General features: G+C 52.4%; 1 protein-coding gene and 1 long non-coding RNA gene across 19 annotated transcripts in view; one reads left to right on the top strand and one right to left on the bottom strand.

The window, feature by feature from the left end:
- LOC309840493 overlaps positions 1-12,408 on the top strand; it is a 45,122-nt gene extending 32,714 nt beyond the window's left edge. Inside the window, exons 3-8 of one of the 4 annotated variants that reach the window (XR_014298627.1) lie at positions 2,546-2,661; positions 3,935-4,155; positions 4,911-6,425; positions 7,029-8,833; positions 10,010-10,085; positions 10,194-12,408. This is a non-coding gene — a long non-coding RNA (uncharacterized lncRNA). Of the gene's footprint in view, positions 1-2,545; positions 2,662-3,934; positions 4,156-4,910; positions 6,426-7,028; positions 8,834-9,996 lie in introns of all 4 variants that reach the window. The other 3 variants (XR_014298628.1, XR_014298629.1, XR_014298630.1) reach the window with 3 other exon arrangements.
- The window catches only part of NCAM1 (neural cell adhesion molecule 1), a 297,158-nt gene that overhangs the window by 5,812 nt on the left and 274,676 nt on the right, over positions 1-16,670 (bottom strand). For 6 of the 15 annotated variants that reach the window (XM_082682573.1, XM_082682581.1, XM_082682583.1 and 3 more), the window contains 4 exons: positions 16,039-16,163; positions 11,765-11,945; positions 1,801-2,008; positions 798-914 (listed from right to left, as the gene is read on the bottom strand). In XM_082682573.1, the coding sequence (XP_082538699.1) occupies positions 798-914; positions 1,801-2,008; positions 11,765-11,945; positions 16,039-16,163 (631 nt within the window). Of the gene's footprint in view, positions 1-797; positions 915-1,800; positions 2,009-6,889; positions 9,307-11,764; positions 11,946-16,038; positions 16,164-16,670 lie in introns of those variants that run through there. The other 9 variants (XM_082682580.1, XM_082682582.1, XM_082682585.1 and 6 more) reach the window with 2 other exon arrangements.

Here is a 16,670-nt window from a genome sequence, read left to right as displayed (position 1 = left end):
GACCTGCTGGCCCTTCCTCCCTGCGGATGCCCCTCCAGCTCTCTGCGCTAGGTGCCTTGTCCCACAGCCCTGTCAGGGCCTCTCCGAGCCCTGCCTGCAGCCCAACTCAGGAGGGACAGGCTTCGGTCTGGTGTCTATCGCTGCCGGTGTCCCCGGCCCCCCGAGGAACTGGGCTCCGGCAGTGATGGGCAAAGTCGGGAAGATGGCAATGAGTGCTCCAAACAGCCCCAAGGGGCCACGGGCTCCCCAGCCAGAGATTTTGTGCCACCATTTAACTCCACTCCCTTCAAACCCATAGCCCTCAGGACAGTCAGCAGTCCTCCCAGGCTCGGCTGGGCACGGTTTCTGACAGAGGGCTCCCCAGGCCTCTGGGAACAGGAGGGCCGGGGAGCTTCATGGGTCCCCACCTGTTCTCACCCTTCTCGGAGGACACAGAAACCTCTAGAGTTCTTGAAAACCCTAAGCAGAATCTGCTAAGCCTCTTAAAGCTCAGCCCCTCTCACTGAAGTCTTGCCCCCTTCGGCCATTTCCGGGATGTGTGTGTGATTCAGGGAGAGGATCTAGAGGTCCCACTCATCCCAGGAGTCCGCAGAGCACCTATAGTCCCTTAACAGAACCCAGAATGCCTTCTCTCTAGGGAGAGAGGGGGGTCAGGCATTTCTGGCCAAGGGCTCCAGGATCTGGCCTGCTGGTTTGACTGGGAGTGGGGGGTGGGTGGGAGGTATGGGAGGTGTGGGTAGGGTGATAGTGGGTGTAGGTCTCTGCTGACGAGGTCTGGCCCCTCCCCGCCCACGTACTCGGGCTCTGTCAACGGTGTGGTCTCGTTGGGCTCTGTGTGTTTCCCTCCGTCATGGTTTGGGGTCCGCTCCTCCTCGGTCCGCACCTCCACGATGGGCTCCTTGGACTCATCTTTCCTGTGGAGAGAGGGGCTGTTTCAATTCTGGGTCACTGGGGCAGGGAGGGGGGCTCCTGGAGAAGACAGCTACAGATCATGGCACCTGGGCCTGGCCCAGTTGGGGGGGGGGGCAGGGACATCTCAAGCCAAGTCCAAGTGCCTGAGCCTCAGCTCCCACTTGTGTGAGCTATGTGACCTTGAGCACCTGTCTTGATCACACTTGCTTCTGTCTCATCTGTAAAATGGGGTAAATAAGTCTCTACCTTGCCTAGCTGTCTCGCATTAACTGAGATCATGAATGTGAAGGGCTTAGCACGGTGCCTGGCGCAGAGAAGTACTTGGATAGTCTGTCTTTATGTATGGAGCCTGACACGCGCTGCTGCTCATAGCTTACCACCCCCTGGCCCCCGGCTCTGTCCCTTCTCACCGTGAGTCTGTGAAGGCTCCTGATAATTAGCTCAAGCTTTGTCTAGAGATGCTGGAAGGGACAGCATCTGGAGCCTCAGCTTCGAAAGGAAAGGACGTTTTATCTGTTGGATGCTTGGGGGTAACCTAGGGCCCAGAACATCAGCTGGCCCTACGATAGCTGCTCAGTAAGTGTTTGTGGGGAGATGTGTGAATGAATGACAGCAAGGCAAGTAGGTCTCTGAAGCGCTATGGAAATTCCCCTCCGGGTTCAGCTCTGAAAATTCCCCTCATTTTCATCCACGCCGGGATTTTCAGATTTCTCTGAAATTCTAATGTGTTAGCTGTGAGGCTGGGCCCAACGGTTTGCTTTGCAAACAGGTACCCCCAAAGGCTGTGTCTGAGAAACAGTTCTCCCGTGATACGGCTCCATGGCTGGGCCCCCCCACCAGCCCCGGGCAGAGCCCAGACCCCAGCAGCGGCAAGTGGGCTGCACTCACGAGAAGGCGGCTTTGCCCTCCTCCATGTCCTTGCCCTTGGCTCCGGGCCCCGCCTTTCCGCACAGGTTGACGGCGATGCACATGAGCAGGCCGCACTTGTTCAGGAAGTAGCAGGTGATGTCCACCACCACCAGGAGCAGGACGAAGATGACAATGAGGATGCCCACAATGGCCCCAGTGCTCAGGCCTGATGTGGGGCTGCCGTTGGCTTGAGTGGGAGGGAGGGAGAGAGAGAGATGGTCGGTGGTTAACACACCAGGCCGACTTCTGTGGCCTGCAGAGCAACAGCTCCTGGGTCGGGGAGAGCCTATGGGGCAAAGTCAGGGCACTCGTGTCAAGAGGGGCACCGTCCCTGGGGCCCTTCTGTACCCCAGTGTTGAGACAACAGAGTCTCTTCATATCTTCGAGAGGGTGGGATGCCAGCCTTATGTCTGAGACCAGGGGACAGATGCATGAGGCACCCATAGGTCAGGATGGCAGTGGGGACTGGGAGCTGTGTCTGCATCCTTGTGTTCAGTCTCTGAGCCTCCCCCCAACCCATCCTTAGCTGATCTCCCCGTGAGCCCGGGCAGCAGGCAGGTGGACAGTGGTCACTGGTTTCAGGCTGGACCGTGGCTCCTGGGAGTCGTCAGGGGCAGGGTCCCAGCTGGAGCGGCAGGGGGTTCCCAGGGCTTTTTTAGGGCTTGTGCTGACATCAGGTGCAATGGTATGCCCGAAATGCTATCCTGCTCCCTCTCCCCTTTAGGACCAGCTCCAGAGGATTCCAGCACTGGACAACAGACATGGTTTTATCCTTCACTGCACCCAGGGAGCCGAATGAAGCCCATTTACTCTGGAGACATGGAGTTCTGCCCAGCCCCGGTAAGCCAGGTGAAAGGTTTGGGTGTACTCACCTTCTGGGAGCCCAGGCACACTTGAACCAGGCTTCAGGAAACCCAGTAGACTCACCCAGAGATGCACGTCCACACAGACAGGCACACTCACACTCAGGGCAAGTACGCTCTGTGTCCACTACAGACAGACCCGCATTCTCACACCCAAGCGGCACCCAGCGCTCCCATGCTGGCCGGGCTCACTCTGCATGACACGGCCTGTGTCCTTCTTCTCCTGTGGTCCATCTATAAAGCCCCAGGGCCCCAGGGGACTGATGGTCTCACAGAAGGGCCCCTGGCTCAGCTCCCCATGCCCCGCGTGATGCCTGTGAGTTGCCTGAGGCGGCCCTCTGATTGGTGAGTCCCCCAGTGTCTGGGAGACACCTGCTCAAGCTCCGGGAAGCTGGAACCCAGCAGGGCTCTGCCCATAAGCCAGTGTGGGGACCATGGAGACTCCTTTGCAGACATGAGCACATCTGCTTCCTTCTGGAAGGACCCAGTTACAGAACTGACAGCCCCTGGTGTACCCCCTGGCACCCCCTACCTGGCCTGAGGCTTCCTGTGCCACTGGGATCTCCTGGGATCACCCAGGTCTGCCCATTAGAGGCAGGAACTGTGGCCAACACCATTGGGTCTCACTGTGCCTTTGCTGCACACCTGGCCAGGCCCACTGGCCTGCCAGCCACATATCACACCAGATAACGGAGGGACGTGTAGTCCAAGGTTACAGGTGCTACAGCGGGCCACGTTCTTCTTTTTCTGTGCAGTCTGTGTTCCTGGGGGCACTCCTCAGTCTGCCTTGGCGTCCCTGCTCAGGCCGCATGGGGCTTCTTCAGCAGTGGTCCTGCACCACTGGTCTTTGCCTCGAAAGTTTAATTCAGGGTATGAACCACCAGCCCAGCAAGGCAGAGATGACTGCTCACTCACAGCTTAATTCTTACTGCCCATGGCACAGATGGGCCTTAGATGGAGAAGATTCTCAAATTCTTGAATATTTGTGGCTTCTTTGGGACCTTGGCCTTGCTTTCCTCCTTGGGCTTGCTGGCTGGTCTCATCCAACCCATATTTAAAACCCCAGCCTATCCCCAGGAAGGCATCAAGATGGGCCAAGGGCTCTGTGCTCAGAGGAACCAGGTCTGGCCACGCTGTCCCCAGACTTCGGCAGCAGCAAATGGCTGGCCAGCCCCTGAGGTCTCCTAGAGTGGGTCTTCTCCCTAGCAGCTCAGAAAAGCTAAATAAAGCATTTTGTTCTTCTCTTGCAGGTCCTCACACATTCCACCCTAATGAGAAAAGAGAAGCAGGCAAGCCTTCTTGATCTTTCGAGTCCTAAAGCTGCTTCCCTAAACAGGGAGGAAATATCAGCCTTGGGCGTTTTCTCTAGCCTGTGACACTGGGCCAGAAGCCACTGCTGCCTCCTGGGATCAGTGCCCCGTAGGTGCTGAGAGCTTGTTCCTGAAGAAGGAACCTGAAGTATCTGTGTGAGGTGAGTGTTTGTGTTTTCAGACTCAGTGGTACGAACTGTCCATTTAGAGGTGAATGCATAAGTATGGTCTGAGGGGATGCATCCTAGCTCCAAAGAAGATGACAGACCACTGCCAGGTGGCTCCGGGTTTGTGAGAGGCAGTGGTTGTCCAGCTGAAGCTCTGGGCTCGTCAGATCCAGAGCGAGGACTTCCTTGGCTCTGAAGGCCAGCAGCACGTGCACGCACTGGGGAAGGGCAGAGGGTACAAGGACCCCTGTGATGAGACAGAACGAAGGGAAGTCGTCTTCCCTTCTTCTGGAGGTAAGATTCAGACTCTTCCTCTTGGCCTGAAGGCCCTACATGCTTATAGACTCTCCCACTCTTCTGACTGTTGTCAGTCTTGGCACTGGCCCTCTACCCCTTTCCCTGTGCTCCGGCCGGAGCCTTCACGCCACCTGCTGAACACACCCAGCCCATTCCTGCCTTGGGACTTTGCTGACCCCTGCCTGCCACACTCTAGCCCCATAACGTCCAGGGAGGCTCTTTGCCATCCTACAGGCCTCAGCTCAAACGTCACCTTGTCAGAGAGCCCTCTCCCTCCATCCCCTGATCTCTTATCCAGTGACTGACCTCTGCCCACTATCTACCACACTACCTGTTTCCTCTTTTTGCCTCTGTCTGCCATTTTCTGTTCATTTACATGCTTTTCATTTGGCTAACCCTTCTGGAAGGTTCTACTGTCTTATGTCTTATGACTGTGTCTTATGTCTCCCCAGCATCTAGGACAACCTGACTGACAGGAGATGTTCAAAGAATATTTGTCAAAAGAAAAGAGTGGCTGCTGAGCCTGGAGATGAGAGCACCACCTCCAGAGACTTACAGGTAGGCTATGAAATGGAAGAAGTCCACTTCTGCATGATAGCTCTAGGATCCGGGGTAGATTTCAGCTCCCCTCAAGAAAGGACTAAGAGAGTGTGAGCTGCTTGGGCAGTTAGGCCCACTGTGGCTGGAGGCACCGAGCAGAGGCTGGACAACCCCCCTGGGCAGGGATACTATAACGTTCTGGAAGAGGTCCCCGTGCGGGGCAGGGCTTGGTGTGACGGCGTCCCCACGTCCTCTTCAGCCACAAGAGCCTGGGTCCCATGTCACCATCCAGCAGCACCCCAAGCACCGTCCAGATCCCCTTCACTGTGTACTGAGGACTTCTCCTTGGAAGACCACCACACTCAGGCGGGCCTGTTTTTAGTCACGGATTCTTGTGATTTTATTTTTATATGGAAAATAGATACTTTTTAGCATAATGTCTGTCCGCCTGCAGCAGGATTCCTGGGGTACTGAAATTTAGACTTGGGACTTCCCAGTTCTACCCAGTCAGAGTCTCCGGGTGGGGCTCGGGAATCAGGATTTGGAGGAGCGGCCCGCCTGATCCTCGCACAAGTAGAGTTTGAGGGTTGCCATGTCCGGGTCCTCCCACGCCTGCCCTACAAGGAGCCACAGCTGTTCCCGAGGAGGAGCTGCGGAGTCTCGCTGTGTGCCCTTGACCTAGCAGACTGGATGGACGGAGAGAAAGCAAAGACGGTCCCGAAGGAAAAAGGAGCACCCAGTTCACCGCTAAGAGTCTTGACTTTCAGATGGAGTAAGGCGCTCCTTCAAGCTAGAGAAAGTGTGTGTAGTTTTTGCAAAAAAAACAAAAAAACAAAAAACTAAAAGTAAGGGAAATACCAGGAAACGGATGTGTGTTGAAGACAAGCCAACAGCCACTGGCTCTCGGAGGATGATACAAGACTGTAGGCCAGGATTGCTGGAAGAACGGAGGGTATCCCTGTATCTCAGGTAAGAGTTAATAGAAGGGAAATGTAAAACCCTTCCAGGGGGTCTACGTTTGCCTGACTGTGCCACTGGCTGGCCTTGACTGGCTTACCCGAACACCCGCATGCAAAGAAAGTTTCTTGGGAGCAGCTCCTCCATAACCTCCAGGGTCAGAGCCGCCCCAGTGGTGATGGACGTGGGGCGGGGGGCTGTCCCTCCTTTGTGGTTCCTGGCCTGGGAGAGGCTGACCCTAAACAGGGAGCTCACTGTCCCACGACCGAGACCTACATCCTACGTCTTTCTTAAATCCTCAGAATGGGAATCCGGGTCTCATGTTTACAGACACCAGATGGGCCCGAGTCCCTATTAGGAGCTCTCTGTGCAGCTGAGGGGTCCTGCCCACTGCGCTGGGCTCCGGTTCACTCTGCTTGCTCCTTCCCAGAACCTGCTGTTAAACAGACGGCCAGTCTCAAGGGCTTCCGGTAAGTGTCCTTACACTGTGATTATAAACATAATAGGATTTGCCAATGAGAGCCTTCTCTCACATATCACAAGGTCAATCTGTGCAGCCCCTACTATGGGCTTCTAATGGGAGCCATGAAATCAGGAGCCTGAGCTACCAACTGGTGGCCCACAGGGTGTCCCTGACCCCAGAGTGACCACCTCCTGGTTCTGCGAAGGGACTGCCCCCTCCACTTGCTGCCAGGGACCAGGAACATCCAAGGAGGCAGTGACCCCCGAGGGTTCTCAGGGCAGCCGAGCAAAATGCATAGCTCCTCATCAGAAAAGGAAGGCATTTCCTTTGCTAGAACTCCAAGCAGCAGGCTCCAAGTTCGGGGTCCAATTTGGGGTAATCAGAGCTATTCAGGTACACATGAGGTGAAAGGAAAGGGCTTTTGACGTTTTGTAGGACACACAACTATTCAATAAACTCAAAGCACGCTGGTGAGTTCACACGGACTGTTACTTCCTTTAATAACGCAAAGGTGTAAACTTCATCAAGGCCTCGCTGATTATCTACACAACAGTGTTAGCATTCTTATTAGTAACAAACGTGATCCAAACCTGCCGTATAAATATTTCAGAAGTGAGCAAAGGAACCCCGCGGCGTGCGGAGTGTGGTAGCGCTGGACAGGGCACAGCGGTGGGGGTAGCTGAGGTGGTAAGTGCTTCCCCCCAGCCCAACTCCGGGAACTCAAAGGGCTGCTACCTTGGGGACTGCTGGCAGGGCCAGGAGCTGCAGCCGCCACTGAGAACGGTGTCCAGTGGGAGTGGGTGTGCCCTAACGAGGTCTCTCAAAAGGCATCCCGTTACAGACCAGGGGCCTGCCTGCATTGACTCCAGAGTAGCTTCGGCTGAGGTCCCGCCTCGCCTGGGGTGTGTGTGGGGTGGGACAGGGCTGTGTCAGGCTTCCCTATACTTTGGCTAGATCTCCAAAGAGTCCCTCCGGAAACAGGACACTGGCCCTCCCCTGTGGGTGGGACCAGGGTCAGGCTCGGGTAGAACCCCCCCCACCACCAAGGGCCCTCCTGGGTGAATATGGGACTTCTGCCCCACATGCTATCAAGAGCGTGCCAGGAGCCAGGAGGACAGTGATGGGCCACTCGTGTGAGGACAGATCTCGCCTTCCCTCACCCTCCCCAGAGCTCTCGATAACTGACCTGGGATTCTTAAGCCAGGCCCGGAGGCACCATGTGTCTCTCCTCCATGCTCCGACTTGTGCCTAAGAACCATGCCTGCTTCTTTTGTGCTGGTGTGAAGGCAGGGCAGGGACCCCAGGGGCAGAGTTTCGAGGTGGGGCTGGGGAGGGAGGCAGGGCTCAGGCAAGAGGCACTACCTGCCTGAGCTACTGGGAAAAGTGCGGCCTCCGGTGTCTATCATGAGCCTCTAAATGGTGAGTGCTGGGGGACACGAGCCCGTGCCAAGTGACACGGGCAGCACTGCCCTGCAGACGGGATCACTGGGGTTCCCAAAGGGAAAGACTAGTCTTCAAACGTTAATTTAAAAAAAGAAAAAACAACAAAAAACAATACAACAAACAGAACTAAAAAATAAACAGAACAAAAATTAAACTTCCGTGGGATGTTTAGAGATGAGATATGTAGAATGATGTGACCACAATGGAGGGAGGGAGGTTTTATCCACTAGAAGGTCCATCCCCGAGCACGCACAGGTGTTACTGAGCAGGAGCCTGCCGTCTCCATGTGACTCTGCGAGCACACTGTGCCTCCTTCCAACAGCAGAGAGCACTAGCTGGTGGTCACCAGAATTTTTTAAAGGTCACTAAAGCCACTGACCACCACAGGGGGTTGGGGCATTTGGGAAGTAGGACAGGCTGGCCTGGTCGCAGCGTGTAAACGCTCTGGACTGGGCAGTCCGGGAGTGACCTGTCCCCACCCTCTGCTCTGCTGAGTGTGTCGGGGTGGGGAGCGCGCAAGCCACGCCTGGCTTGTGGTGGGGACTGGAGTGTAGGCGAGACTGTCGGACCACAACACCCGAGACGCAAGGCTCTGTGCAGCTCGAATCACTCCGACTGGGGGGGACACCCATCCTACACAGCTGATGGGCACTAGGTGTGTCATAGGCTGGCCCTTTGGGCAGCACCAACCAGCATAGGCTGCTGGCTGTGATACCAGGGCCAGAGCGCCTCCCAGAAAATGCCTAACAAATCCAGTTTCTTCCACTGGATGGGCAATGTGATGGCTCTGCCCATCATGTCAGCAAAATGCCTGGGCGCGTCCCAGGAGTCTGGCTCTCTTACCACAGGTGCTTCAAGGCAAGCGAAGCCAGCTGCTTTCGGAAGGGCAGAGGAGGAGCACGTGGTCATCCCAACAATCTGATGCAAGCTTTAGGGGTACTTAGACATTTTCCTCTGCTACATCATTTTCAGGTAAGAACAACAAAAAAAAGCAACAGGTAGCAGATGTGTGGAAATGTCTCTGTAAACCTAGCATAATGTTTTTTGTTTTTTTTTTAAACCATGTAAAGAAAAGCACTCCCGCATGTTTTCATAGTCTGCCATTGGAAAGGGGCAAACATCCTCGTAAAGCAGCACAGAGGATCTGTGAATGGTAAACTGTCTGCACGTCCAGCTTTTTCCAGTTCCCAAACCTTCCTCTTCCACACAGAGTGCTTGGTGGTGTGGCCGTGGCAGTCCTGACAGGTTCTTCCAAAGGGGTCACTGATCATTCTCAGAGGAACTGGGCATTTAAGCAAACTTAATTTGCATGTGTGTGTGTGTGTGTGTGTGTGTGTGTGTGCGTGTGTGTGTGTATTCAAGTTCCTAACAGAGCAAAAGCAGAGTCACTGCGGAGAGAAGCAACGAGACAAAAGTGTAGGACGCAGAGCAGCCGCCCAAGGTCGCTGCAGGTCCAAGCCGTGGGTGCCCAGAGAGAATGTGGTTGTTTAAAAACAAATGTGGCAGTGGGGATGTCCCAGGGATGGACGTCCAAGGTGAGATGTGTGACGACAGACACAGGAAGGGGAGGGGGGAGAAGGAAAGAGAAGGTAGAGACAGAAACAGAGAAAAAAAAAATAGATAAAAAGAAAAAAAAATTAGGTCAAATATAGAAAACGCAAGAATCAAAGGTTAATTCAACTTAGTAAATTAAACTGACAAAGGTTAGAGAAGAGCTCAGTATGGTATTACTCCCGTAAGGCCAGTTCCGAAGCTCAGCAAGGCCAGAAGCAGCACAGCAGGGCGAATTTGGGGGTTAGGGGTCAGCGAGCAAATGAAATTCAAGTGAGAGAACAGAGCCTCTGCAGTCAAATCCAGGAGTGTGATTAGGAGAGTGTTACCTTTGACTAAGGTCAGGCCTCTTAGGAACAGTCAACGAGCCTGTCCACAGCCTCCTAGCCTCTACAGCTTTCTGCGTGTGGTAGGAGAGATGCACCATAAGCATCTCAGTGAGAGGTTGGACTCTTCCTCCTCGGGCGCCACGCCCTGCCTCCCCCACCCCCCCACTGTTCCAGACGAACTAGTCTGCACGCCTCACCTCCTGCCACCCTGCTGACCGCCGATCCCACCACGAATGCACAGCTTAAAATTCACAGGTTTTGTCCACAGGTCCCAACAACATGGCCAGGAAAGTCCAAGCAAGCACAGAACTACCTCAAGACAGCACACAGCAGAGCCCTTGCAGGTGAGGTGAGCCATCCCTCTAGCACTCTCTGGCTTCCTTGGGCACCTGGGAGCTTACCAAGAAGGACCTGGGAGGACAAGGTCTTCTGTTCCTGTATCTGACTCACAGGGTCTCCACCTGCTCCAGCCCCACAGGCTGATGCCAGGGGCAGCACTCAGCATGGGAACGCAGCGCAACCCAGCCACATGCCTATGTTGCCTAGGTTGGGCCACAGGTGCCGTCAGAAATCTCTCTCGCTGCAAAGGGCTGACTTAAACCTGTCACTCCCCCAACTCCTAAGCGTCCCATAAAGGCTGAACACAGACGGACACACTCCAGACTATCGAGTTCAATGAAAAATGGACCAAAGAGCACAAAGAAAGAAGGGGCACAGGATGGTAGGGCCACCTCTGGACATGGGCTGAGCAGGAGTGAGAACACCTCTTGCAGCCATGCCCAGTGCCTTTACTGCTGCCTGTTGGCACTAAGAGCCCTGCCTGACAATGTGGAGGGTAGGACTGATCAGCGTCTGGCCTGCCCACTCCCTGGAGCCCCGCATGTCTGTCAGACACACGCATTCATGCACACTCAACCGTCGCAAACCACAGTGGTCTTACTTTGCCATCTCCTTAACCCATTCATGCACACGCAGGCCCACGTCCTAGGCGGCCACAGCCTTTCTCTCTTTCTCCCGCTGGGAGGCGCTATTGTGACAACTGAGCAGAGCCCCCAGGCAAGCATCAGAGACAGGACAGGCATGAGGGGGCCACACTAAGGCAGCTGGGAGACTGGGACATCTTCCTACTATGCTTGAAGACGCAGAGAGTTTACGGGGCCCCCTTCCAACAGGCTGCACTATAGGGCCGGTGTCCCCCTCTCCTGCCTGTGGCTGGCACTGGCTGATCTGGAGAAGCAGAGTGGTGTTGAAGACTGCTTTCTGCTCTGAAGTCTGGTCAATGCGGAGACTAACCACCAGCGGCAAGGGGGCTGGGCCAGCAGGCAGGACTCTCACTTTGTTCCCACACTTGAGTTGGTCCTGGATCCCTAGCGACAGGTCTGTGTCTCCTAGGAGAACGACTCCCGTCATGGTCGCCAGCGGATGCCTTTCACAGATGGCGTTTGCCAACATCTCCTTTCTCCACTTGCTCTGTTTCAAGCGATTCAATTTAATCTTTGTTGCAGTGGAGAGGCCCTCAGAAAATGGGATTTTTAACTAACTGGGCACCGTCTCTTCCTTCTCTTGGGGTCCCCACAGAGAAGAGGTCTGGACCATGATTGTGCAATAAGCAAGCATCGAAAAGAAAGCGCTTAAAAACAATTAGGGGGTCCTTGTATGGAATGGCAGAGGGTAGATAAGGTCTCAAAAAAAGATCCTTACTCAACCAACTGCCAAGGCTTGGCTGGAGCTGGGTTTTTCCCATCTGAGGAGTCCCGCGGGCCGGCTTAGCCTCCGTCCTCCAGGGCTGAATGACATAGGACCGTTGCCCCAGGATGCTTGGCCAAGCCTTCCCAGGGGTCCAATACATCTCAACCCACTGCACAGATAGGTACAAAGCACAACAAAGCTTTGCACGGGCGACCAATCATGAGGATGGCTGGCAGCAAGCAAGTTGTCAGGGGCTGTTCAGGCACGTTAGGAGGTGAAGCATTGTGCATTAATTCCAAGCAGGAAACTCACAGAAAAGCAGAGGCCGTCATACCTGGGATGGCCGTGGGCTGGGCCGAGGTCCTGAACACAAAGTGAGCCGCCTTGGACTTCCCCTGCTGGTTCTCAGCCACCACGTAGACCTCATACTCCGCATTCCATTCCAGGGACTTGAGCATGACGTGGTCACTGCCAGACGGGAGCCGGATCTCTGGTTTCCACTCGGAGGAGAGCTTCTGGGAGAAACCGGCAGGAAGGACACAAGACACCAGGATAGTTTAGATGAAAATGCTGGTGAGACCCACTCACGGGAAGAGCTTCAGGGAGTCACTACTATTATTACAAAATAATACAAATAAAAACCGATGAGAGGCCAGGGTGGTTGTCCTTTACCAGCCTGAAAACCCCTAAGGACAATGAAGGTCAGGAGGTCAACCTCGCATTTTGTAAGCACAGCAGCTGATGGCGGGTGCCATAGGGCAACTCTCCAGTGTCTTGTCCCATTGCCATCCAGGGCACCCAGGGACTCAAGAACATTCCGGAAGACGTGGCATATGGACACCCCAGAAGAGCCATGCAACGAATATGCTTCTTGTCTGGTTTCAGGATGTTGCTCCCACTCAGCTGTGTGACTCACCTTCCCACACGGGAACGTGGCATAGGTTCATTTTGTTAATAAAAATTACCATTTGTTGAACACCTACTGTGTGCCTGACCCCATGATTTCTAGGCTTTCCACTATTTTCTCATTGTATCCCAGCCTGTGAAGGGTTTTGTTGGGCCACACGTTTGCTTGGCCAGGGTCACCAGTGGCCCAATTAGAATTTAAAAAACTTAAAAGGGCCCTATAGCTCAGGGGTTAGAGCACTGGTCTTGTAAAAAACTTAAAAGAAATTCAGTGGTCTACATTCTCTTTCTCTCAAAGGCTGATTTCCTTGGTAAACTCTATAAAACAGGCAACCAGAATATAAAGCAAATATTATGTTACACAAAAATACTAGTAACATATAACAACAATACTTAGCAAACACTGAGCGTTTGGAGTAGAAGACAAGACAGGTAAGGCTGTTGAAATCTCACATAGCTCAATGTCCTGTCCCCACCAATTTTTAAAGGCAGACCTGCCAGGCACAGCCACAGTGGCTCTTCTGGAAAACTGACATCTCTGGGGGCCTCATCTGGGAGGTGTCTCCAGCCCTGGCCGAGCGCTTAGCAGATATTATTGTATTATGGGGTGGGGGATGGGGGTTCCATGTGTTGGGCACATTTCAGGTGCTTTGCTTATATTATAACTGATGTTTACAATAACTTGATGAGCTCTTTCATTTCCACGTTATGGGTGGAGAAATGGAGGTTTTTGGAAGTCTGGGTGACCTATTGGGAAGTGGTAAAGCCGAAATTGCATCCCATGTCTGGCTGGGCCACATCGGCCTAACGGGCCAGAGACAGCCCATCTGACCACACTGTCCACTTCCCGTGGGCAGTGCTGGGCCACCGCTCAAACCTGATCCTGTTCCACAGTGAGGAAGCCACAGGGACCCCTCAGGTTGGCTTCAGGGTTGTCCACAGAAGCTCCTCCTCTGATGTCCTCCTCCTGCCTGGCTTTGCAATCAACTGGGGAAGGGCTGAGTAGAATGACAGGTCTGCCTACCAGCTGGGAAGTGTGCCTGGTGGGGCTCTGCTGTAGTGACTCTCCATTAAGCCTAACCAGGCAAGGGCTCCCCATCCCTTCAGCGGCAGCTGATCAAAAGAGGAGTAAGTCAGCTTCCTTGAAAAATCCTTTCTTTCTGTTTCAGGAAAGCACACTGCTCTCTGGTTCATTATTTCCTAGGTAAGAAGTCCTTACTAGGTAAGGTAAGTCCTTGCTAGGTAAGAAGTCCTAGCAAGAGGCTATTCCCAGTGCTCAGACACTGCCTCTCGACCTCTCAGCAACTGAGTGTGCTGGCAGTGGCCCAGGGTCATTCTAAAACCTAAGAAAGTGGGAGGGATTCTCATTTTGGGGGCCTGGAGGTACAAAGTAGGATGACCTCTTAGATCTTAGATGGTGAGCAAACCAGGAAGAAAGGGTTCAGGGCCAAGTTCACTGTGAGCAAGATTAGACCAGCTTAGGGAGGATCTGAGGGGCAGGTGAGAACGACTGTGATGTGGGATGGTAAGGCAGCCTAAGGCAGGGGTGAAGAGCCCAGTGTCTTCAGACAGACCCGGATTCAGACTCTGCTCACCCAGCTGTGAGAGATCACATGGGTGCGTTACTTCCTTGGTAAAGGGCAGATAATCCTAAGGCCAACTTCACAGGTTTCTCCTGGGGAGACAATGCACATGATTGCAGTGCCCAGCCCATAATACACACTTTATCAAATACACTGATTATGAGATACCAATATATTATTTGCAAAAAGTACCAGGTAATGGCAAAATCACTTTGTAGAAATGTTCAAGCAGCAGAGAAATCAATCGTGGTAGGAGTCTGTCACCACCTCAGTCAATTTAGAGGTTTCAAAATCAGAAGAATAAACATTGTTAAAATGTCCATACTGCCTAGAGCCATCAGTACTTTGAATACCATCCCAATCAAAATTCTACCAGCATTTTTCAAAGGGCTGGAACAAACAATCCTAAAATTTGTGTGGAACCAGAAGAGACCCCAAATTGCTAAGGAAATGTTGAAAAAGAAAAAACGGGGGGCATCACATTTCCTGATTTCAAGCTTTACTACAAAGCTGTGATCACCAAGACAGCATGGTACTGGCACAAAAACAGACACATAGACCAGTGAACAGAGTAGAGAGCCCAGATATGGACCCTCAACTCTATGGTCAACTAATCCTTGACCAAGCAGGAAAAAATATACAGGGGATAAAAGTCTCTTCAATAAATGGTGCTGGGAAAATTGGACAGCAAAAGGAATGAAACTCGACCATTCTCTTAGACCATACATGTCGATAAACTTGAAATGGATGAAAGACCTCAGCGTGAGGCAGAAATCTATCAAAATCCTAGAGGAGAACATAGGCAGTAAACTCTTCAACATCGGCCACAGCAACTTCTTTCAAGACACGTCTCCGAAGGCAAAGGAAACAAAAACGAAAATGAACTTTTGGGACTTCATCAAGTTCAAAAGCTTCTGCACAGCAAAGGAAACAGCGAAACAAAGAGGCAACCCACGGAATGGGTGGAGATATTTGCAAATGACACTACCAACAAAGGGCTGGTATCCAAGATCTGTAAAGAACTCCTCAAACTCAACACTCAAAAACAGATAATCACATCAAAAAATGGGCAGAGGACATGAACAGACACTTCTCCAAAGAAGACATACAAATGGCTAAGAGACACATGAAAAAACGTTCATCATCATTAGCCATCAGGGAGATTCAAATCAAAACCACATTGAGATACCACCTTACACCAGTTAGAAGAGCCAAAATTAACAGGACAGGAAACAACAAGTGTTGGAGAGGATGTGGAGAAAGGGGAACCCTCTTCCACTTTTGGTGGGAATGCAAGTTGGTGCAGCCACTCTGTAAAACAGTGTGGAGATTCCTTAGAAATTAAATATAGAGCTTTCCTATGACCCTGCAATTGCACTACTGTTTACCCCAAAGATACAGACGTATTGAAAAGAAGGGCCCCCTGTATCCCAATGTTCATAGCAGCAATGGCAACAGTTGCCAAACTGGAAAGAACCAAGATGCCCTTCAATGGATGAATGGATAAAGAAGATGTGGTCCATATATACAGTGGAGTATTATGCCTCCATCAGAAAGGATGAATACCCAACTTTTATATCAACATGGACGGGACCGGAGGAGATTATGCTGAGTGAAATAAATCAAGCAGAGAGAGTCAATTATCATGTGGTTTCACTTACTTGTGGAACATAAGGAATAACATGGAGGTCATCGGATGAAGGAGAGAAGTGAGTTGGGGGAGGGTGGAGGGGGAGACGAAGCATGAGAGACTGTGGACTCTGAGGAACAAACTTAGGGTTTTGGAGGGGAGGGGTGGGAGTTGGGTGAGCCTGGTGGTGGGGACTAAGGAGGGCACGGATTGCATGGAGCACTGGGTGTGATCCATAAACAATGAGTCTTGGAACACTGAAAAGAAATAAAATTAAAAAGAAAAAAAAAAAATGGCCCCAGTGTGGGCATGGCCTGAAGGCTGTAGGTCAAGCTTGGGATTTAAAACCCTGACCAGGGCTCTTGAGCCTTCTGCAAGACACAGAACGATTTCTGCCCCACCTGGGCTTTGCATGTTGTGCTAACAAGGTGGATGTTAGGGTTGCAGACGTGGGGGTGAAGATGGGGCAGGGGCCACGGAGCCACTCACCGCTCGGTACTTGACCAGGTAGTGCCTGATGGGGGAGCCGCCGTCATCCTGCTTGATCAGGTTCACCTTAATGGAGTTTCCGTCCTCTCCCATCTGCCCTTCGAGCTTAGGTGCGCTGGGTTCACCTGAAACAGCCAGTTAAGTCATGTGATATTTTCACCCACAAAGGAAAATCCAATCCGTCAGCATGGGGTGTAGTGATGGGGGTGGGGCTGGGGTGTTTTTTTTTTTTTTCTCTTGCTTTCCCAGAAATTCAAATGGTGAAAAAGCAATAAATAGAAAACTTCGGGTTCCAGTTAAATGCGTCAGACTCAGCCCCAAACTGGGAGCGCTTTTTGGGAATGTTCCGGGAGACCCTGCCTGATAGCACAGTCCTTTTACCATTTTAGAAACAGGATTTTTTTTTTTTAATGTCTCTCTCTAGTGCTTGCATTTCCTTTTTGCCTGCTCTTACAACTGCAGATTTAACTTTGATGAGCCTGATACATTTTGAAGAATGGCCTGAAATACAGAAAAATGTGTCAGAGTGTTTAAGGAGAAAACTTAAGCCCAGAAAATAATTCTTCAAAACAGCCAGTCTCTTCCCTGGACACATGATTCAACCTGGGGGTCCTGGGGACCCACATCTCTAG

The sequence above is a fragment of the Mustela nivalis genome (assembly GCF_964662115.1).
Source record: "Mustela nivalis genome assembly, chromosome: 9".
Classification (NCBI taxonomy): domain Eukaryota; kingdom Metazoa; phylum Chordata; class Mammalia; order Carnivora; family Mustelidae; genus Mustela; species Mustela nivalis.
The sequence above is the reverse complement of the archived record's forward strand: the minus strand, read 5'-3'. Positions and strand labels throughout refer to the sequence as shown.